The sequence below is a fragment of the Rhopalosiphum padi genome, chromosome 2 (assembly GCF_020882245.1).
Source record: "Rhopalosiphum padi isolate XX-2018 chromosome 2, ASM2088224v1, whole genome shotgun sequence".
Classification (NCBI taxonomy): Eukaryota; Metazoa; Arthropoda; class Insecta; order Hemiptera; family Aphididae; genus Rhopalosiphum; species Rhopalosiphum padi.
Window position 1 is genome coordinate 54,186,379 of NC_083598.1, and position 24,135 is coordinate 54,210,513.

At 27.0% G+C, this 24,135-nt stretch overlaps 2 protein-coding genes and 1 long non-coding RNA gene across 3 annotated transcripts; 2 read left to right on the plus strand and 1 right to left on the minus strand.

Moving 5' to 3' along the window:
- Positions 1-2,749: 2,749 nt before the first annotated feature.
- On the plus strand, positions 2,750-7,371 carry LOC132919586 (presequence protease, mitochondrial). Its single transcript, XM_060981297.1, has 2 exons — positions 2,750-3,011; positions 4,168-7,371. Exon 2 carries the CDS (start codon positions 4,191-4,193, stop codon positions 7,197-7,199), a length of 3,009 nt encoding a protein of 1,002 aa, XP_060837280.1. The 5' UTR covers positions 2,750-3,011; positions 4,168-4,190; the 3' UTR covers positions 7,200-7,371.
- Positions 7,372-8,300: 929 nt separating this feature from the next.
- Positions 8,301-10,820, minus strand: LOC132919590 (uncharacterized). Its single transcript, XM_060981304.1, has 3 exons — positions 10,537-10,820; positions 10,176-10,336; positions 8,301-9,117 (listed from the first exon to the last, which is right to left on the minus strand). Exons 1-3 carry the CDS (start codon positions 10,566-10,568, stop codon positions 8,891-8,893), a joined length of 420 nt encoding a protein of 139 aa, XP_060837287.1. The 5' UTR covers positions 10,569-10,820; the 3' UTR covers positions 8,301-8,890.
- Positions 10,821-21,436: 10,616 nt separating this feature from the next.
- On the plus strand, positions 21,437-23,474 carry LOC132921745 (uncharacterized). Its single transcript, XR_009660934.1, has 4 exons — positions 21,437-22,264; positions 22,339-22,459; positions 22,538-22,655; positions 22,735-23,474. It is a non-coding gene; the product is annotated as an uncharacterized LOC132921745 (long non-coding RNA).
- The last annotated feature ends 661 nt before the right edge of the window (positions 23,475-24,135 follow it).

Sequence of the window (24,135 nt, forward strand, 5' to 3'; positions counted from 1 at the left end):
TTTTCCAATTTTTTTTAAAGTAATTCATGATTAATTGAATCAAAAGCTTTTTTAACATCAAGGAAAATTCCTATCATTTGTTGTTTTTTATCAAGATTATTACGAATATAGTGATTTACTTGAAAATGGGCATTACTAGTAGATCTACCATTAATAAAACCATATTGGTTTTTATCCAAGAATTTATTTTTATCGAGAAAGATCATAAGTCTAGATTTTAAACATTTTTCTAACAGTTTAGATAGTGATAAAGAGAGTGAGATAGGACGATAATTGCTACAATCCAATTTATTTCCATTTTTGAAAATTGGAGTAACAAAGCTTTCATGGCGTTTTTGTTTTCGACTGCAGAGGAGACCATCTTGTCGTTGATAAATGCATTGTGTACAATCGTCTTGAACGTTGAATTGCAAACATAAATAACTTATTTGGAATATCGTCAGATAACGTGTCAGATAAATTCAGACGAGCACAGCGTCATTTATTACTAAAGCTAGCATCAATTCTAATCGGACGATATTAGGATTTCATTTTATTTTTCAAAACACTATTATTAATAATTACTATTTATATTGATATATTATATTGTCTAGTAGTATTATAATAATTTAACGAACATTTTGAGAATTACGATTCATATTGTACCCATTTTAAACTTTTTGATGATCTTTTTTATTTATTTATTATAATATTATACTTATTCAAATAGTCATTCAATTAAACTCTATGGACATATTTTTCCAATAAAAAAATTTGACGATTACGAGCAAGTGCACATGTTATTATCATTATAATTTTAGGTATAATTATATTAAAATTTAATCAATACTTCTATAGTGTACAATATTATAAGACAAACAAAATAATAATATTATGTTTTAAAAATCTGATTAAATTATGTTCAAAAATATAGATAAATCATGGTACATCTAAAAACAATTCCAGGAATTTACTTAAAAACATAAAACGTTGACCGTTGTTCAACTAATGGAAAAACTCAGTAATTGTGTACTTACATACATCTGAATATATTAAATTATTGTTAATTAAATATTGGTACTTGTTTGTTATCGCCCCGCCAGTATGCTGTATAAAATTTATCACCCCGCCATATAGGGTGCCGTTATTATACCTACAATTATCGTATTTAGCTCGTGATGGATGATCTATTTTGGGAAATAGAAAAACTATTGTACATTTTATATTAAACCATATTAGTACGCTGCTGGCTTTCGTTATTTTATTAAACTTTGACTTCGTTTGAAACCAATACAAAAAATTACTTTTTAATTTTTTATTTTATATAATAAAATTAATTTTAATGAATTACTTACAGTTGTTTTTAACAATGATACTGCAATTACATTTAAAAAAATAATAATATAGTTAGAACTAGTGAAATATGTGAAAATGGCCATATAATGTTTATCAAGGGGTCGCGATAGCGTTGTCAGAAAAGAAGTTGCCGGAAGGAAAAGGGTTTAAGAGTTAACAATTGGTTAACTGGTTCTTGACTACCAAAATACTATATACATACAATTGTCCATTTCATATACTACTGGGCTCGATAAATGTCTTCAGTAACTTTTTGTAAACATGAGCTAAAGATGGGACAAAATGCTGAGGTCGATTGGAGTAACTATCTACGTGAAGTATGTATATGGAAGTTAGAAAATAACCAAAATAAATAAATTGGTGGTCCCGGTCTTATTGATGAAATAGATGAAAGTTTATTTGTGCGCCGAAAAAATAATGCTGGACGTATTCTACCTCAGCAATGGATTTTCGGTGGAATATGTCGTGAAACCAATGCATGTTTTATAATAAGTGTACCTGATTGATCGGAAAAAACAGTGTTACTTATAATCAAAAAATATATAAGACCAGGCTCAGTAATATTGTCAGATTGTTGGAAAGCGTATAATAATTTGCAGCAAGCGGGATTCCAACATAATACTGTAAACCATACATATAATTTTGTTGATCCGGATTCCGGACACAGGGGCACACACCCAAATATCGAGAGGTTGTGGGGTTCTGCTAAATGGGGAAATAAGAAGCGTCGTGGAACGAACAGAAATTTTTTGGAATCATATTTAGCAGAATTTATGTGGAGAACACGTCTCGGAAAACAAGACGCATTTGAAACCATTTTAAAAGATATATCCGAGTTCTGGCCTCCACCAAAATTATAATTATATTATTTATTTACTAATGCATTTATACATATTTTTTTAAATGTATAAACATATATTTATTCATTTATTTTTAAATTTTTTATTATTAATAATACATACATATTTTATATTTATTTATTATTTTGTTTATTTTACGATCCCTTAATAATATATATCGACATATTAATACCTGAATAAATATATTTATTTATTACTTACCTATATTAAATTTGTGATCATAAATTATATTAATATTACGTAGGATAGGATTATACTAATAGTAAAATATGGCCCTTATTACTACTAGCGTTGTACGCTTGTGGTGAAAATATGAACTACTGAACCGTAACACAATCTGCCCGGGTGATGGGCTGCTGATAGCTAACCTGTATATTATCTTAAACCGTGACCGGGTCTTTATCATGAACATATATATTGTTATGGTTATTGTTATGGTCTTTATTATTCGAACAAGTGCTTATCACTATTATAATATGAATCTGATATTCTGATTAGTGATTACTGTTTACCTACTGATAGTCGACATAAATCTAAGATCGTGGTCTAGAATCTTCATTCCTCCACTCATTGCTTGTTGCTTGAGCAGTTAATTATGGTTTTATGTTTTGCTGTGCACTATGTAATTTTCTGTATTTAAATATTAAACAATAATATATTACAAACATGAAAAAATAAATAGATTATATTATTTGTCATTATAACAAAAATAGGTATTAATTAACAATTATCTAGTCATTTTATATTTAAATTAATTAATATAGAAAGATAAACTTTCAACAGACTTCATTTATTTTTGAAAATACTTTTTAAAACGTGAGTATGCTTAATTAAGACAATTTAATATTAACGTTCCCAATTTCAATTTGTTATGCAGTATTGTAGTAATGTAGTATGATATTTTTGTAATATCTAGTATATAAATTATATAATTAAATACTTATTTCTATCATGCCATCATGGTAAAAATAAAGTGATGTAAGGTGTAAACATAAAATAAGATTTTAGATTAGGTTTTTATTAAGTACCTACTGTGTTTCATATGCTGTTGCACTCAACATTTTGATTCCAATGATACTTTCAAATGATTTGCTTTGAAAAAAAAACCGTTTATATGGTTGGTAGTTTGGTATAAGTCCTATTAATCTTTCTGATTAAACCATTGTAAAGTTTGAATCTTATCTGAACTTTGATTCTTGCGAGAATGTTAACTTTTGAAATATAGCCATGTCAGAAATAATAGGACAAACCATCTAACTTCTTAGAATCAGGGCCATCTTCAGAGAAGAGTAAGAAGGCATGGACCAGGGGCACACATTTAATTTCAATACTACTTATGAAATACATTTTGAAAAAAATAACATGTTTATAATGTAGTGATTATTTATATCTTAAAATCATATAAATATAAATAGTTATTAAAGTTAATTAGTTATTACTTATTACCTAGTATGTATTTATACATATTTTATATATCTCAAATGGTTTTTTTAAACAAATGCAAATTTCTCATTTGTAGGAAGAGGCACAAATGCATTGTTTTGTTAGGGACCCAACCAAACCTCTATACAACCCTGTTTAGATGTGCATACTTTGTCATTTTAATTTATTATTTTTTATAAATTTCATATTAGATTTAAAAAAAATATTTAATTTTTATTTTATGTGTTTTTCAACACTTTTCTCTCTTATTATCTATTAGTACAAAAATATAATTACGTAATTAGAGACTTGACAGTTAAGAATACTTTAAAAAAACTTTGAGATTAATTCTGGTTATATATTATGTTTGTTTATGAATAATTTGACCTTGCAAACATTAAGCAATTTTAATATTTGCGTTTCAACCCGTATAAGTTTACAATATATTTTTCTGAAGAATGAAAGTAAATATTAATACATAACATACAATTTTTAATATTGTTATTATAAATTAGTATAGTAACTTAACTATTTGTTTTTATTTTTACAGTGTTTTGTCTATAACTGTTCAAGATGCTTAGGCTTTCAAAAGCACTAAAAAAACACGGAGCAAATATTCGTGGCTTTAGCGTTTTGAAAGCTAAAACACCATATGACACTATTTTTAAAGTTGGGCAAGAAATAGAAGGCTTTGTTGTAAAAGAAGTCAGGCCTGTTGCTGACTTTCAGCTCACTGCATTGCGTCTCGAACACCAGAAATCTGGGGCAGATTATCTGCATATTGATAGAAACGATACTAACAATGTTTTTAGTGTCGCATTTCGTACAACACCAAAACAGTCTAATGGATTACCACATATTCTTGAACATACTACTTTATGTGGTAGTAAAAAATTTCCGTGTCGTGATCCATTTTTTAAAATGCTCAATCGTTCTATGGCAAATTTCATGAATGCCATGACTGCACCTGATTATACCTTTTATCCATTTTGTACTGAAAACCAATCCGATTATTATAACCTTATGGCGGTGTATTTAGATGCTGTTTTTAATCCGATGTTACGAGAATCTGATTTTCGTCAAGAAGGATGGCGTTTAGAACATAAAGATGTGGACGATAAAAATTCTCCAATAGAAATAAAAGGGGTTGTTTATAATGAAATGAAAGGTGTGTATTCAGATAATCAACAAATTTACAATGAACATTTTCTGAATAACATTTTACCAAGTAATACATATGGTATCAATTCAGGTGGTGATCCTAATGTTATACCATCTTTAACTCATTCTGATCTTGTTGCTTTTCATCATAGATATTATCATCCAAGTAATAGCCGTTTCTATTCTTACGGTAATTTTAACTTAGAAAATCATCTTAGATTTTTAAACGATACATTTTTAAAAGATTGTCTAGCAGATCCATCTATTAAAGTTGAAACAAAGGTTCCAAATGAAAAACGTTGGGCAACATCTAAACGTGCACACGTTGCTTGTAGAGAAGATCCAATGGTGCCTAAGGATAAACAATCATCTTTAAGTATTGGCACCCTTTGGAGCGATATAACTAATACGCAAGAAACCTTTGAGCTAGCCATACTTTCAAGATTATTATTAAATGGACCTAATGCTAAGTTTTATAAAACTCTCATAGAACCAAACATTGGAACAGATTTCAGTGCTGCAACTGGTTTTACAGATCAAACAAGAGATTCATTTTTTGCAGTAGGGCTTCAGGGGTTAAATATATCAGATTTTGAACGAGTGGAATCAATTTACGAAGATACAATTAAATCAATCATTAATGAAGGTTTTGATAACCGTGATATCGATAATATTTTACACTCAGTTGAACTGTCTATGAGGCATCAGACTTCAAATTTTGGATTACAACTCTTATATGGTACACTGCCCATTTGGAATCATGATGGTAATATACTAGATTCAATGTGTGTCAGTGAAAAGATAGATGAATTTAAGAAAAAGCTGTCTAATCATCCTAATTATTTACAATCACTAGTTGATAAGTATTTGTTGAATAATAATCACAAACTTGTAATGACAATGTCACCAGAAAACAATTTTGAAGAACTTAGAAAAGAAAATGAAGACAAGCTTCTAAAAGAAAAAATGACTCCTTTATCTGATGTAGACAAAGAGAACATTTATGTACAAGGTTTGGACCTTCGAAAGCAACAAGATGCAACACAAGATGTCACATGTTTACCATCTTTGAGCCTTAATGATTTAAAAAAGACAACTGATTCTGTACCACTCATTAAAGAAAACATAAATAACACTCCGGTTTTCATATTTCCACAACCAACTAATCAAGTGACTTACTTTAGAAGTTTAATAAACACATCACATTTATCTGATGATTTAAAAACTCTAATTCCACTATTTTGTAATATTGTTACCAGAATGGGTACTAAATCTATGGACTTCAGACAGTTTGACCAATTGGTGAGGAAATCCACTGGGGGTTTACAAGTGTCCCAATCAATTATAGATTCGCCTTTAAATTTATTCAACATGAAAGAAAGTATTATTCTAAACTCTCATTGTTTGGACAAAAATGTTGATGAAATGTTTGATTTGTGGAAACAAATATTTACACAAGTAACTTTTGAAGATGAAAACAGATTTAAAACTCTTTTACAAGAAGAGGCAAGTAGTTTGGCCAACAGTATTTCAGGTAGTGGACATATGTATGCAATGCTGTGTGCAACTGCTGGTATTAATCCAATTGATGCTCAACGTGAAACATATGGTGGACTCCAATATGTTAGTACCATGAAAAAAATTGCCCAGATTGATGATTTAACACCAATACTGAAAAAACTAGAAGAAATCGGTACAAAAATATTGAACAAAAATACTATGAAATGTTCATTAACCATAGTAGAAAACAACTCTACAGCAGTTAAAGGTCTGGAAGGTTTTCTTAACACAATTGCCGGAAATTGGGATCAGTCAAATGAATATAATAAAATTGATAAACAAGATGACAATGTAAAATGTTTCCATCATGTGTTACCGTTTTCCGTTAATTATTGTGCAAAAGCTTTACCAGGTGTTCATTACGCTCATAAAGATTTTGCTCCATTGAAAGTTCTTTGCAAATATATAAGCTCGAAATATTTATTGCCTACAGTGAGAGAAAAAAATGGAGCTTATGGTTCTGGTGCCTCGCTGAGTATGTCTGGAAGTATTCAAATGTTCTCCTACAGAGACCCAAAACCAATTGAGACATTTGAAGCCTTTGATGGTGCTTGTAATTGGGTAAATAATAGAAAAATAACAATTGAAGAATTGAATGAAGCAAAATTAGCTATATTTCAAGGAATTGACCATCCAGTTGCACCAATGTCAAAAGGTAATGCATTATTTTTCAATGATATGGACCAACAAATTAGACAAGAACACAGAAATCAAATCATGAATGTAAAAATTGAAGATCTTGTAAATGTAGCTAATTTATATTTTTCAAATACAAATTTTGCTAAAGCTCTAATTGGTCCAGCAAATAATGACATTCATTCAGGAACTAATTGGAACGTGACCAACCACGAAGACTTATAAAATCATATTATTATATTAAAATATATGTATTAAATCAGCAATGAACTATGTTTATTAATGTTATTCATTTTAGAAATAAATTGTTTTTTTTTTTTTTTATAATATAATTTACTACAACTAAAGATAGTATAAGTTTTGAGGCTAAATAAAATTTGATGAATTTTCAGTTAAACATATTTTATAACTTTATTTTAATAAATACACCTTATTATACAGGTTGTTCCATAGAGAATGTCTGGATTTAAAAACAATATATTCAATTAAGTATTATACTTTAAAAATTGAACCCAATAGTAATCTAAACTGCGGGCAAATACTATAGAGTAGAATACAAAAAGCTCTATAGAAATCAGGTGACAACATAACACTAATAGCATTTACATGTTTATATTATTATTATTTCTTACCAATGGTATAATTTTTAAAATATTTTTATTCTTTTTAACTATTATTATTAATAGTAAAAAAATAAAAAATAAAGTTTAAGTCTGGGAGAGGTGCATATAAAGTTCTTAGACTTACGTCGTTTTTACAATACACGATTCTCCGTGGTATTATAGAAAGTATATTAATAAAATATTATCTTAATTTTTTTTTAAATATAGGACAAAAAAGAATAGTAGATTATTGCAGTCAGAGGTGCAAACCTAAGAGTAAAAGAGAGACAATTAATCAATACTCATTACTCAGTGGTCAATTTTCAGACAAAACAATAAGCATACATAAATACACTTATATTATGTAATTTACAGTATAAGGTAAGTATGATATAATGAAAATATATTTTTGTTTTATAAGTGGATAATGAATACTTTTGTTTTATCCACTTCCCCCCATAATTGTAACTAGTTTGGGCCTCTGACTGGATTAACTTATTTTATTAGTTATTTTTATATCTCATAAATCATAATCTTAAAATTTAATATATTTTTTTTTAATTTTCACACATGATGAATCTATCTATAGATAACACATTCTACGCATTATCTCAATTTTCAATATTATGTGACTTACATCGGTTCTCAATTTAGGGGTTCATTTCCCCTTTTCATTATTTACATAGTTTATATTCAAATACATTTTAATAAAAAAATCTTTAACTCATAGTTCAAGAGATTCTATTATTTTGGCAAAATTATACATGTTCAGTTTTAATATTCAAACACTATTACAGTAGAATCATTTCACATGTAAGGATACAAACTAGTTTTTTTAAAACATAAATTGTGTTCAAAATATGAAGGTAGGTACACTAGAATACTAGATAGTAGTTAGTACAATTATAATTATTTTATACAATTCAAAATCAGTTACTTACAGTAAATTAAAATCTAAAATATCACACATGAAAATTTTAACATAATTTTTTATTACACAATCTGTTGCAATGATAGGACAATAAGCTTAATTGATATAATATTTACATATCACAAGAAATGAGGAAACACAGAGTGAGAAAACTTCTAGATTATCAATGTAAAAGTTATTTTGTTAAATGAAATGATTTAATACTAGGGAATCAAATTCAGTTATTTTAGATATATATAATGATAAAATGAACTTATTTATAGAATAAAAGAAAATAGATGCCAATTCAAATATCAAGTATATTAAAATATTATTACTTTTAGATGCTTCAGAAATGAGTTTTAATCATTTTATATCATTTTAGAAATATGATACACAAAATATTATTTAGGTTTTAATTTTCCATTATTAACATCTAAAGTACTATCAAAAATATCAGCCAACATATTATCAGAGGAAGCATCAGAAGGAATATCAACGTTTGTTGCACAAGGAGAACTAGACTCTGATGAGTTCATATTATAAGGGTTATCACTACCATCAATATTTGATGATAGAAAGTCTTCCATTTTCTCATGAAACTCAACTTCCATTTCAACTGGTAACGCATCTAAAATAAAATGCACAATTAAAAGTTTATACACAATCAAGGCCGTTCAGAAGGGGGAGGGGTGACTGGACCATTTTGGCCCAAGCCCCGAGGAGTTTGGAACATTTCTAGGAGACCCCTTTAAAGTCTTAATATAAAAATATATGTCAGGATTTAGGATTACTTGGTGCTACATAGACAATTCATTCAAACCTATTATTTCTAACACCTTTTTCTTTATGAATTATCAATAGCAATAATACAATTTTATAATGTCTCTGTAGGCTAGTTTGTTATAATATAACTATATTTAGTTAAACAAGCAACATTTTTAGTTATTCTAAATGGTAATAATTATCGGAGTGTTCAAATTGGTTCCTGGGTTTTTACAAATCAGAATTGGTTTCCAAGTTGTTAAAAATTGGGGCTTAGTAATAATAATAATAAACAGTAACAATGTATAACAAACATTTAAAATATTAAGATTTAACTAATTATTTTAATATAAATGAAGTTTTTTAACTTAAAATATATTTGTATAATTCTAAATGTAACAACAAAAGGAGTTTTGGTATGAAAAAATCAGTTAAAATTATTGGAATTAAGGAACAGTAGCATTAACTTGATTATTGTTTACTATAGGAATATGAAATTTATTATGCATTTCTGTAAACTAATAGTTGCAGACTATAATCTATAAGAATAATTAGAAAATTATTTTTAAAAGAGGTACATTTTTGCGTGGCTTTGTGATTATGGATAGTCCTTATAAAAACCCCAAATTATTTCCATATTTAAGATATTTATTTATTTCCCTAAAAAAAATACTGGACGACTGGACCTCACTAAAAACTGTATAAGTTTTAAATAAAAATATACAATTAAAATTAGGTAATTTAGAGAGAACATATAATTTCAACCATAACAATATCCTATTTAATTTATTGCAATGATTTCCAAGTAAAATGTTTTCAGAATTATTTTATAACTACAATTGTATAAAATATAAGGAAATTAAGAATCAGCTTTCACTAAGATCAGAAACTCGAGTTTAGAATAAATCATAATTAAATTCATACCACGAGCACGTGCACCAACTTCTTTGTATAATTCTTCAAACTTAACAGTAGTTAAATCTTGACCATCTTCATTTCGTTTTTGAAGAGCAGTGTAAACTAATTTTTCTACTTTATCAACCCATTTGGATTCGATTAGTCGTATGTTGAATCGATCTTTAACACTGCATGGTAAATAAATATAAATTTTATTAAAAATATTTATTTATGAATTATTAACATGTAAATTAATGGAAAATAGGTACCCTAATAATTTTAGTTCAAGTCATGTTAAACTGTAGTAACGGCTAAAGACGTTTAAAAAATGTTTATAAAAGTAAATATCATGCCCTAAATAAGGTACTTTTTAATAAAAAAGACTTACATTTGATCTATAGTTGTAGATCGATTACACATCTTTGTGAATTAAGATAGATGTTAAGGTAAATTCAAAATGGCACTTGTGTTTTCTGCTTCTAGATCAGAATAAAGAATACACAATACAAGCGTTGAGCTGAATTAAAGATTAGTGAAATACTGAAACGTCTGAAACATATATAACGGACATTAAGCAGTTTTCCGAAACCATGGATGTAGATCAATATTCAGTATTTCAGTAGATGAAAAGTGAGAACAGCTATATCTACTACTAACAAAAGTAAACAATCAGAATAAAAAATAATTTTTTTATCATTTACGTTTTGATAACACCGCAGAATAACACTATAAGTAGTCTGGGCAGGGATTACACCATAGCCACGAAATTGATTTCACTGAATAGATAGTACCACGGTCTTAGAAGAAAGATAATACTGTTCGCTTAGATCATATACGTATATGATCTAAGACTGTTCCGAATAAATTACTACGAATATATTACACTACTCACCAAAATCAAGGAACTTAAACTGAAGGACCAACTTAACGTAGTCCCCCGACTTTCTCCGATCGACGTCGAACTTGAGTCAATATTTAGAATATTTTTAGCAACTTTAAGCAACCAACATTAAAAATCTTATAGAAAAAAAAATATATTAATGCAATCGTATATTCGTATGTTTTTGCTATTTTTAACTTGCGAAAACATTTAATTATCTAATGTAACAAATAACAATGAAGGTAAGACAAAAACATAAAATAATGCATCTATTAATTTAAATGTAAAATATAATTTTTCATTTTTCCTATATTTATTTAGTTCACGATTCACGAATAAAGTTCAAAAATTGAGAAGGTGCCTATTATCAAGAAATAGTATCTACTGATTTATCCAATATTTTTCTTTTTAATTATTTCTAGATTTTTAATGTATTTATTTTATTTTTATTACTAAATATTAATTTTAATGTTTGAATAATTAATATTTAAAATAGGTACATATTTTTAGATTTTGTATAATTGTATGCATATTTTAGCGCTTATTTTGGTGTTTTTAAGTGCTATAAGTTCAAACCCTGTATATATCATTATATATTATTATATATAATGTATATATAAAATAAAGCTTTATACTAACTGATGGATAATTAAAGTGTAGTACTGTTGTATATCCTAAACTATAACAATAGCTTAAAAGTTGAATTTTTAACAGTACTTACCTTAAACCCTATAAATGCTATAATGTAAGTTTACACTCAGAAAGGATTTTGCAAGATTTGCATTTTAAAGAGAGGCTCACACAAGTATAATATACGAGTATGAAAAGTGATAACTACGGTAAGGATGATGTTTATGCACTAAAAAATGTATAAATTTGTATGCACTAATGCACTAAAAAATAGTTAAGTATACATGAAAATTTTAAAAATATGCATTAAAAATAAAGAAATGCAATAAATATATAGAGACAAATTTAATTATTAATAGAATATAAATTAATTGGCTCAATACTATTTTTACGTGCTCGCGCTTTATATTAACTATTGTGTACCTATTACATTTTTGAATTGTCTTATTTATTATATAAAATTTAATTAAATATAAGAAAAATTCATTTAAAAAAAAAGTTGCATTGAATGATTATCATTATTGTTTGTTAAATGTTCGGTTGTAAATCTTCGTCTATTTGTTGCTAATACGTATTAGAATCTATTAGAAGAAAAATCCCTTACACGAAACTAGGTACTCTACATCGGTCGTGCTGTCGTAGACTAGATGGCAATACATATAGGTACCTACTATCAACAAATTATTAAATATTCTGTTAATATATTTGATAACATTGTAATGGCTCACAGTTTTGATTCATAATTGTGATAATTGATGAGGGTTATCCAAAATTATATTTAAAGGTACCCTATTTACTGCCTATAACCATATTGAATTCTCAACAATAATAAATAGGAGATAATTTGTAAAAAATAGATAATCAAACTTATATCAAATTCAGTTAATAAAATATAAAATTACGGTACTTTTCAGCATTTTACATTGACAACCAACCTTTAAATATGAGTTTAAAAACAGAAAAACACAAATTATGCACTTATAAATAAAAAAAAATGGTAAAGTATGCTATTATATGTAAAATAAAATTTTGATATTTTGAATATAGGTATCATATTATGTATATACACATTTATATACAAGAATAGAAGCTATTGAATAACGTAAAAAAAAATATGCAAAATCATAACATTTTAACCCTAGTAATATCATTCTTACTTTCTATATACTTATATAATTTCCTGCTGTTCTTGCTGGACTTCTTAGATTTGCTGGACTTCTTGGATTTGTCCGACTTTTTGGATTTGTCAAACTTCTTAGTGCTTCCGCGTTTAATAACATTTCCGGCAATTCCTCTGCGATTATTGACTCGGATGTCTCCATCTCCGGAATGCATCTCAAGTGCTTCAAGTGCTTGTTTGATAAGTAATGGATTCGTGGAGTAATGAACTAAGTACGTTTTAAAATAATTATCTATTTATCTATATCTGAGCTCTTTAAAAAGTGTCTTTTATAAGACTGAATTGATTAGGTAAGTAGTCCACAGATAGACAAACGTATACAATTACTAATATAAGGTCATCGGCCATCGTTTATAGAGTTCTAAGAAGCTGCCCACATTTCATTACAGACGCAACCACAGAATGCAAAATAGATGAATTTTTACAAAATATACAAATGTAAATTACAGTAGATAGATTCTTAATTCTTATTATGTCGAACCGAACTAAATTAAAACCCACTTGAAACTACTATTAAATTTAATAGCGTTTTGCTCTCAATAACTTCGTTATTTCGAATACACAAATAATATTTTTATTACGGTAAGAACAAAAAATTAAGCAGTACATTCAGTAGGTATCCTAGGTATAATGATTGTGATTTCACGCATTGATAGTGAATATTTGTAGTCATTGGTATTTTGTATACAATATAGACATATAGTGAAATGAAAAATAAGCGTAAATTAAATGTCCTTAGAATTAATTTTTACATTGGTTCTTACAAAAATAAAAGTAATAGTAGTATATAACTTAGTATAACTATTTACTATATAACTATAGCTACTATTATATTATTATTATTGCTTAAAAGTTTTAACTTTATTCATATTCTCACTCCCAGTCTCAGAGGTTAGTCGTAACTCCAGTGGCGCCGATCTATATTTCATGTTATGGGGAAAAAATGCTGGTGTTAGACCCACCTACTAAAAAAATGTTTAGTTAGTAACGTTCGAATGGTACTATATTTAATTCTAACTATATACATACAAGATACTGCATAACAAACTATTTTTTATTATCATCCACCCACCCATAAATATTTCTGGGGAATTTTCCCCAGTCGATATCCGTGTTCGGCGCTACTGTTAGTACATACCAAATTTAAATATTAACAAAACTGGATATTTTAACGAAAAATAACGATTATATGTATAGTTATCTATTTTGTTTTAAGTTATTACAAAAATATTATTTAAAGACACCAATTCGTGTATTATTATTTAACACTCACAGAGAAGTATTCAAAATATTCTGTAGATTAGTTTTAAGCTGTTTATGCCATAAACTTATTAACACCTGCAGTGGCGGCTCGTCAGGGGTCTTTGAGATGGCGAACTCACCATAAAAAAAGGTAGTAAAGCAATAAAAAAGTTTGAAGAAAATTGTAGTACATATAATTTAATATTTTTGTCTATTTGGAAAATAATTATGATGGTTTACGATATTAATATTGATTATTGATAATATTATAATATTTTTACATTAATAATGAGAAGACGGGTGTCATTCAATAATAATACGGGCGAAAAATATCGATAACAACAACTAATTACTAATTTATGCGATGCCAATGGCAGAAACTTTGAAAGAGTCTAGTCTCAATGTCCTGTACAACATTTATACAATATCTACCCCGCCCTCCGCCTTGCAAATAAAATTTGTAAGTACATAATTGAATCTCTCGAACGGCAGACTCCCGAATAAATTTAAATGTCTGGCTAATAATAATAATATTACAACATAATAATACAGTATATAATCTATGGATTTGGATCTATCATATTAATATTAATCTATCATCTATGGTAATCATCAATCTTCGCTATTCGTCGGAGACGATTGACGATTGTAATAATTTTAACAGAGAAAAAAATTGACGTACAAATCGTTAAACCGTACTTTAATAAATATAATATTTTACACGCATATGCCGTTTTGTTCAGCTTATTTATATGAAATATCTCAATATCTTTAATTCGAAACGTGGTAAAGACGGACGAGGAAAGGTGTTCCTGGGTCGGCGATGTGGTTACTGAACGTATGGACATTAAATATGACACAACTAAGTTTCACAAAAAAAATCGATGTTTACGTGAGTTTGATTTTCTATAATTTTGGAGCTTTAATTTACTTTTTTAGACATAAAATAAGTACATACTTATTGCACTGGACAATCTGCTACACGCCGGGTGACGTATACGTATGCATATTTTATTCCCGAACGCGCGATGCATAAAATACGTGAAATCAAAAATACATAATCGTCATATTAGTATATTACCAGACCCATTTTATATAATAATTTATATTTATATTAATTGTATAAATAGCATTTTTCATTTTTAACTGGCCGAGTACTTGACTAATATAAGTTTTTTTTATCCCTAACAAAAATAAAAAGTTTTCTGAAAAGACGCATTAATATTTTTTTATAATTGTCTGAATTTTGAATTTTGATGACATTATTAGATATATTTTATTTCATATTTCTGTGAAAACTATTTCTGCTCAACCGATTTTTGTTTTTTTTTTTGTAGTAATTTAAAAACGAATAACTATAGTTATTTGAAAATTTCAACAAATGTTAATGTTTGCATTTCTTATACATATAATAATTTTCAAAATATTTTGACTATACACTTATAGGATAAAATAACAATAGCATAATACCATAAGTAGATGCATTTATTATATATATATATTAATATCGCAAATTATCTGAGCATATTAACATTAGAACCTATTGATTATTTTAAAATCAGTAAAAAATACTAAATAGTATGAGTAGGTAGGTATTATTCCTAAACAGGACGGTACCGAAACGGGAATGATATAGTCACATGTGTATATTATAACGAGTCGAATGTGAATAACTGCTTGTATTTAGAAATTAATTTTATTGATTTTGTAAGTCCTTCTTTATTTATACGTAGATCGTAGATCATAATCTATTAACTATTTAGTATGTAATATTAATTGAATGATTCAACTTTTAAATATTTTTAAAATTATTAATCATTTATTACAACCAACCCGTAAACTGCTGTATAGCTACTATAGACTAGGTTAAGTATGTCACTATAACGAATTTGTACAATTTGAATTCAATTTTCAATGTATAATAATGCATTAATGCATTGTGTACAATGTAAAATTATGCTGGTCGAAGATGGTCTTATTTGTTGGTGAGAAATTTTACCAAACAACTATTGAAATAATAAAATTATAATTTAAAAAAAAATTCAGGATATACAATTATTATGGTTTAACGTATGAAATTAATTAGATACCAAAAGTTTCGTATGCAAGACAGCTGAAATATAATAATAAATACTATAAAATCACAAAGAGTTCTATTAAAAAAAAAAATTATAATATTTTTCATCCATGGCAAACGACAATCGTTGTCATTTGTAGGAGACTATTAACAATTCTAATAATTGTATTGAACAGTCGTAAAACAACAGCCTTTAGTACATGACAAGTATTCTCATTTTCATTTCATGCTGTTTATTTTCATAAAAATGAATTTTTATTCTCATTTAGAATCACGATGAAGATCGATATGAAGAAAATTTGCAGTTTCTTCGGCGGCGGTGCACTACTACGTATAGACTGAAGATTGACACAATTCGGTTTCCCGGGAACAGTCTACGATTACGTAAGTTTTTTTCTTATTCTGTTTAGGATTAAATTTACATTTTAAACTTAAAATAAAATATATTTATTTATATGAACAATCGGCTACCCGGACGATGTAATCGACGTAAGCACATATTTTATTCTACTATTCACGCCGAGTGACGTATACGTATGCATATATATTTTATTCCCCAACGCGCAATGCATAAAATACGTGAGACCGTAAATACATAATCGTCATATTACCTGCAGACCCATTTTATAGAATAATAATTTATATTTATATTAATTGTATAAATAGCATTTTTCATTTTTAACCGACCGAGTACCCGACTAATATAAGTTTTTTTCATCCCTAACAAAAATAAAAAGTTTTCCGAAAAGACGCATTAATATTTTTTTATAATTGTTTGAATTTTTAATTTTTAAGACATTAGATATTCATTTTATATTTCTGTAATAACTATTTCTGCTCAACCGATTTTTGTTTTTTTTTTTGTAGTAATTTAAAATCGAATTACTATAGTTATTTGATAATTTTAACAAATGTTAATGTTTGCATTTCTTATAAATATTATAATTTTCAAAATATTTTGACTATTCACTTATAGGATAAAATTAACATAGCATAATACCATAAATAGATGCATTTATTATATATATTAATATCGCAAATTATCTGAGCATATTAGTTAGAACTTATCGATTAATTTTAAAAATAGTAAAAATAGTATGAGTATGTATTATTCCTAAACAGGACGGTACCGAAACGGAAATGATATGTGACTATATGTGTATAACGAATTGAATGTGAATAACTGCTTGTATTTAGAAATTAATTTTATTAATTTTGTAAGTCCTTGTTTATTATATGTAATAGATTATAATCTATTAACTATTTAGTATGTAATATCAGTTTAATGATTGAACTTTTAAATATTTTTAAAATTATTAATCATTTAGTTCTGCTAAACCGTATAAAACCGTTATAAAATTATAATTTAAAAAAAAATTCAGGATAATATACAATTATTATGATTTTACGTATGAAATTAATTAGATACCAAAAGTTTCGTATGCAAGACAGCTGAAATATAATAATGAATCCTATAAAATCACACAGAGTTCTATAAAAAAACATTATTATAATATATTTTATCATCCATGGCAAACGACAATCGTTGTAGGAGACAATTAACAATTCTAATAATTTTATTGAACAGTCGTCAAACAACAGCCTTCAGTACATGACAAGTACTCTCATTTTCAATTGTTCATAAAATATTTCAATAATTCCATTCCGAAGCGTAAAGAAGACGAATGAAGAAATAAACTATAGCTGTTTCTTCGGTGACGGTCACGTTTGAACTTTAATATGGCACAGCTTGATTTTGTCGAAAAGCGTCGAAGGATACTTACGTAGGTTAATTTTCTTATAATTTTGGGGTAGTAATAAATTTACTATTTATACATAACATAAAATATAAATGTTTATTGAATTTTACAAGCTGATACCCCGATGACAGACCTATATTTTATTTTCGATCGTCCAGTCCAATGAAGTGGTCAGCAACCGGCGGGGTATTGTATATACGACCCGTTTTAAATTCTAAAACACTGCAATTTTTTTTTTATTTATATTTTATTATTTTAAAGTTCTAGACAATATTTTTTTCCATAATAAATAATTTAAGAATATAAAATTTTCATTTTTATCTGGTCTGCAAACTGTTTTTAATTTATGAATGTGGCCTGAGTGTTCAAAAAGGTTACCGATCATGCATTAATGATGAAATTTCCAAGAATAAAATAAAGTCATTATAAGTACACCTTAGAATTTAGATCCTGGATATGTAGCGAAAAATGTATAATGATTTTACAATTATGTAGTTTATTTTCTGTCTGCCATGAATTCTTGTAGCAAATATGATCTATTTGGTACTTTGGTTGGTAAATAGTAAAATAAAATAAAAAAAATTCAGATCTCGCCATAATATCGGAAAAACAAAATAGCTGGAAATATTACCATATTTATATGGTTTTATTTTTTGGTGAAAAATTTTACCAAAAAAATATTGAAATAATAAAATTATAATTAAAAAAAAAATTTCAGGATATATAATTATTATGGTTTTACGTATGAAATTAATTAAATACCAAAAGTTTCGTATTCAAGACCGCTGAGATATAAAAATAAATACTATAATATCACATAGAGTTCTATAAAAAAAAAACATATGATCTATCACATTATTACAATATTTAGCATCCGTGGCAAATCGACAATCGTTGTCATTCGTAGAAGACTGTTAATAATTCTAATAGTTTTATTGAACAGTCTTTAAACAACAGCCTTTAGTGTATGACAAGTGCTCTCATTTTTATAGAGTATTTCAATAATTTCATTCTGGAGCGCAAAGAAGACGAATGAAGAAATAAGAGCTAGCTGTTTCTTCGGTGGTGATGATGCACGTTTGAACTGTAAATGTGGTACAGCTCGATTTCGCCGAACAGCGTCGAAGAATACTTACGTAAGTTAATTTTCCCATAATTATGGAATAGCAAATTTATCTTTTATACTTAAAATAAATATTTATTGACATGTACAAGCTGCTATACTTGGATGACAGACTTATATTTTATTTCCAATCGTCCAATGCAATGGCCGGCAACCAGTGAGCTATTGTCTACGGCCCGCTTTAAATTCTAAAACGACGAATTTTTTTTTCTACTTAAAGTTCTAAACATTATTTTTTTTGCATAGTAAATAATTTAAGTATATTAAATTTTTATTCTTTTCTTGCCCGCAAACAGTTTTTAGTTTGTGAATGTGGCCCGAGAGTCCAAAAAGGTTGACCACTGATCCAATGTATAAAATAGCTAAGAATAAAATTAAGTCGTCAAGTATACCTTGGATCCTGGACATAGCAATGAATGTATATTTATTTGATAATTATGAAGTTTCTTTTCTGTCATAAATTATTGTAGCAAATATGATCTATATTAGGACTTTGGGTGGTTAATAGTAAAATAAAATAAAATATTTCTAATCTTGTCATAATATCGAAAACACAAAAAAACAAATGTATTATTACGCTATATACTTGTATAATATCGACAAAATAATTTATTAATTTAATTTTAATTAAAAAATGCAAATTATAGAATTTTGAAAATTTTACCAATTATCTACATTATGATTTCTCTATAGGTAAATTGTGTAATTTTAAAAGCATTTTCATTATTTAAAACAATTAAATTTTTTTTTTTTTTATTAAGCCGAAAAAAATTATAGATATGCAAATATGATTTAAAATTTAATACAGGCTATTTCATCGATCGTTCACTTATTTACTGTAATAAAAAAATGTATAGTCACGGTATATTTTATAAACGTTTAAAATTAAAATTTTGATTATATTCGGCTAAATCTATAAAATGTTCAAATTAATTTTTTCGTCAGATATTCATAAAAATATTTTCTTTTTATATCTACATTTTAAAAATATTATATTGGAATTCTCATTAGTTTTTTTTTACCAAAAACAAAAACAAAAATAATATGTTTACTGGAAAGTCACATTATTTTTTATGACTATTCGAAGTTCAGTATTATACCTATAACTTATTAAATGTTTATTATACACCCACCCTAAAAATAAATATTTTTTCTCAAATAATTTTTATATTTTGATATAGTTCAAAAATGAATAATCTTAGATACTTAAAACTTTAATTAAATTCTTATGAATGTATTTCTTACAAATAGTATTTTTTCAAAATATTTTGAAATTATGTATATTTACGATATTATATATTTTGTTATTATTTAAAACATTATTTGTAGGGACATAAAAGTTTTTTGTACATGTTATACTATACGTACACAAGGACATTTTTGACATACGTAGATTAATCTTAAGATATTATTTATTCAAATTATTTTACGAAAGGGTTGTATCTATTGACTCAAAAGTATATAACAACAATATAATACGATATAAATTATATTTATTATTTATACAATATTATAATAATAATTATGATTTATGATTAATGCAATGTTTTCGAAAAAAATGTAGCTTGTCAAACTTTACACAAAAAATAAAAAAATAAAATACTTAGCAATATCAATCGACAATCAACATATAATATTATAAGTCATAATACATCAAAATTATACTTATTAATGAAGGTTGACTGACTGTCTCTTTCAAATTCAAATTTCACACACTAATTACAGTAATAAACTTAATCACTAATGTATAAAGCAACACTGTAATAATTACTTCTTTATCTTTAATTTAATGTAATTTTTGATTATTTTGTAAAATGGTACTGAAAATTGAATTCCTCAAAACATTGACTAGGTACTATTTGTTACATGAAACCATAATAAAGGAAATGTATGAATTTGTTTCTATTATGATAGGTGTCTTCAGATATATATATGTAAGTTTACATGTAAGAATATGTAAAATTAAGTTAAAGCACTGCGTGATTAAAACCAAGAAAATGTAGAAATACTAACTCAGAAACATATCTATAATTATTTTTGTTTAGTTCACTATTTTTATAGATTAAATTAAATAATTTATAATCATCTTCATTAGAATAAAATATTAATACTTTGCAATATCTATAAAGATTTGGTCTTGGTCTATAGTTTATACGTTTCAATTCTACGTTAATATGTCAAACAGCTAAGATAGAAAAATAGATCGTATAATATCACAAAGAGTTCTATAAAAAAAAGCCATAGATTTATATTTATCATATTATAATATTCGTCATCTGTGGCATACGATAATCGACGACATTAGTAGAAGACGATTAACAATTCTATAATAGTCTTAATGAACAGTCGTTAAACAACAGTCTTCAGTACATGACAAGTACTCTCCTTTTCATTTCGTGCTGTTTATTTTCATAAAATATCTTTATACTCCCATTTAGAATCATGATGAAGATCGTATGAAGAAAATTTGGAGTTTCTTCGGCGGCGGTGCACCACTCCATATACACGATTAGCAATATCATTAGGAAGCTGATGAAGTGATGAATAACAAGAAAAAGTGTCGCAGGGCTGTGTTTGTTTAATACTATAATTTTTTGAACAGTAGTACAGTATATTATGAATATTTACTTAAATTATATTTAATTTTTATGGTTTTTTTTCTGATAATATACTGTACTACGGTTTTAGGTGTTCTTTTTATTTTAATAATACATTGAAAAATTACCAATTTTTTCAATTTTTTTTCTTATCACAAAGCAAGTTTGTCTTTGTGTATGTTTAAATTTATATTTTTTATAGTTATTGTATTGTTTAACTTTCTTATAAAAGAGAGTGAGGAATTAAAAAGGTGGCCACCGAACAGAAAGTTAAACTGCAATATACTATAATCATTTTAGTTCTTGTTTACATTTTTAACTGATAATTTATCAGTGATAAATTATGAATATAAAATTTCAAATTAATTTAAATTCAAAAATAAAAGAACACCAACATAAATTTCTTAAACATTAAAATTTTACTTTAAGTTTAAATTACATTTAATCAGCACATTAGTTGAAGTTTTATAGGAACCGAACATTTGGCTGGATCATGGACTACCCATCGTCGGAGAATTTGTCACAAAGCTGATGGGAAATGTGTCGGCACTCGGCTTCGTTTCACCCGGAGGAAGATTAGCAGCATCAATAAGAAGCTCATCTTAATATCAACTGTCCAAAGAATTGGTTTGTAATATAATATAATTTTTAGAATCGTAGTAGGTTTAGTATACTTTATATAAATATATAATATTTATTAGTGAAGAAGAAGAAGTTGTCACAAAGCTGATGGGAAATGTGTCGGCACTCGGCTTCGTATCAACCCGGAGGAAGATTTGCAGCATCAAAAAGAAATTCAACTGATAATCAACTGTCAAAAGGGTTTGTTTGTAATATATTATAATTTTTAGAATCGTAGTAGGTATAGTATACTTTATATAAATATATAATATTTATTAGTGAAGAAGAAGTTGTCACAAAGCTGATGGGAAATGTGTCGGCACTCGGCTTCGTTTCAACCCGGAGGAAGATTTGCAGCATCAAAAAGAAATTGAACTGATAATGAACTGTCGAAAGGGTTTGTTTGTAATATATTATAATTTTTAGAATCGTAGTAGGTATAGGTATACTTTATATAAATATATAATATTTATCAGTGAAGAAGAAGTTGTCACAAAGCTGATGGGAAATGTGTCGGCACTCGGCTTCGTTTCAACCCGGAGGAAGATTGGCAGCATCAATAAGAAGCTCATCTTAATTTAGTTGTCCCCCCTTTACGCATTAGCGCTCATCTCTCATCCACTCATCCAACACATTGACTATCGCCGGCCGGCAACACACACATATTATACACATTACCCGTTTTATATTATATAAAATTATTAATATCTACATAGTTTAAGTTATTGTATATTTTTTTTATTATTATTTGAATGCATTCATATGATCTGTGGCGTATTTAGGAATTTTAGGATAAGGGCAACACATATTTTGCCGCCTCTCCTCTATTAAAAAAAATTAAAAAACTTCTATGCCACGCAATGGTGAAACTGATAATACCATAGAATACCATGTTATATAAATACTATAGTATTTTATACCTCCATGGCACACATTTGTTGTGAAAAATATTAATGATTGACGTCACTGCGACAGTACTCTTAAAGTACGAAATAAAAATTTGCTGCCCCTCTAAATCTTTAAAAATTTGCCGTTCTGGACAACTGGACCCAAAGCCCCTACCTAAATACGCCCCTGCATATAATGCGTTCGATGTGGATTAGGCCTACTGGGGACACCACAATAAAAAAACGCGCCTCGTGTAATACCTCATAAAGTTATTAAACAATACGGACAATGTTATTGTACGTCGTTTAATAATAAAGGTGGTGTGGAAAATTACCTAACGGCTAACACTGTTATTCTTACCTTGCAAACATTTTTTTATTAATTACCAATTAAATAATTATTTATATCAAGAACCGAGAAATATTAATGTTTTATAAAGTATTTCAATAAAATAGTTTTGAAAAAAAAATATTCTTTGACTTGTTACAAAAAGACTCCAAGTAGTTAGTTATTAATGTCATTATATTAGTAACTAGTTCTTATTTTACAAATACACTAACTAAAGCGGGTCAAGTTTAATATTGCCAGAAATATTGTATGTAGATATCTATTACTTTACTTAAAACATTGAATTTACACATATTTTTATTTACTAATTATTGTGTATACTGTATTTTATTAATGATTTTATTTTTATTTCATGTAAATTTGAAACTTCATATTTTACTAATTTACTGACGCATTGGTTACGTATGTATTTGTGTTTTATAATAAAATACAAATGTTTGAATGTGAATATGTGATTGTACATATTTGGATTTTATTAACCATAGTCTACAAATGCTACAATTCCTCTAAATTCATTATGTTCTTAAACTTTTACGCTAACCAGTTTTCAACAAAAGTGATATAAGCGAATAGCCGTAAAATTAAAAATATTTACGAAGTATTTATATTACCATTTTTTCTATAAATGGTATAATTTTTAA

Excerpts from the sequence above, each read along its gene's own strand:
- LOC132919586 (XM_060981297.1), top strand. The coding sequence starts at position 4,191 with ATGCTTAGGCTTTCAAAAGCACTAAAAAAACACGGAGCAAATATTCGT.
- LOC132919590 (XM_060981304.1), bottom strand. The coding sequence starts at position 10,568 with ATGTGTAATCGATCTACAACTATAGATCAAAT. Across the intron at positions 10,337-10,536 it reads TCTACAACTATAGATCAAAT|TGTTAAAGATCGATTCAACA; the intron begins GTAAGTCTTTTT and ends TTTACCATGCAG. Across the intron at positions 9,118-10,175 it reads AGTTGGTGCACGTGCTCGTG|ATGCGTTACCAGTTGAAATG; the intron begins GTATGAATTTAA and ends ATTTTATTTTAG.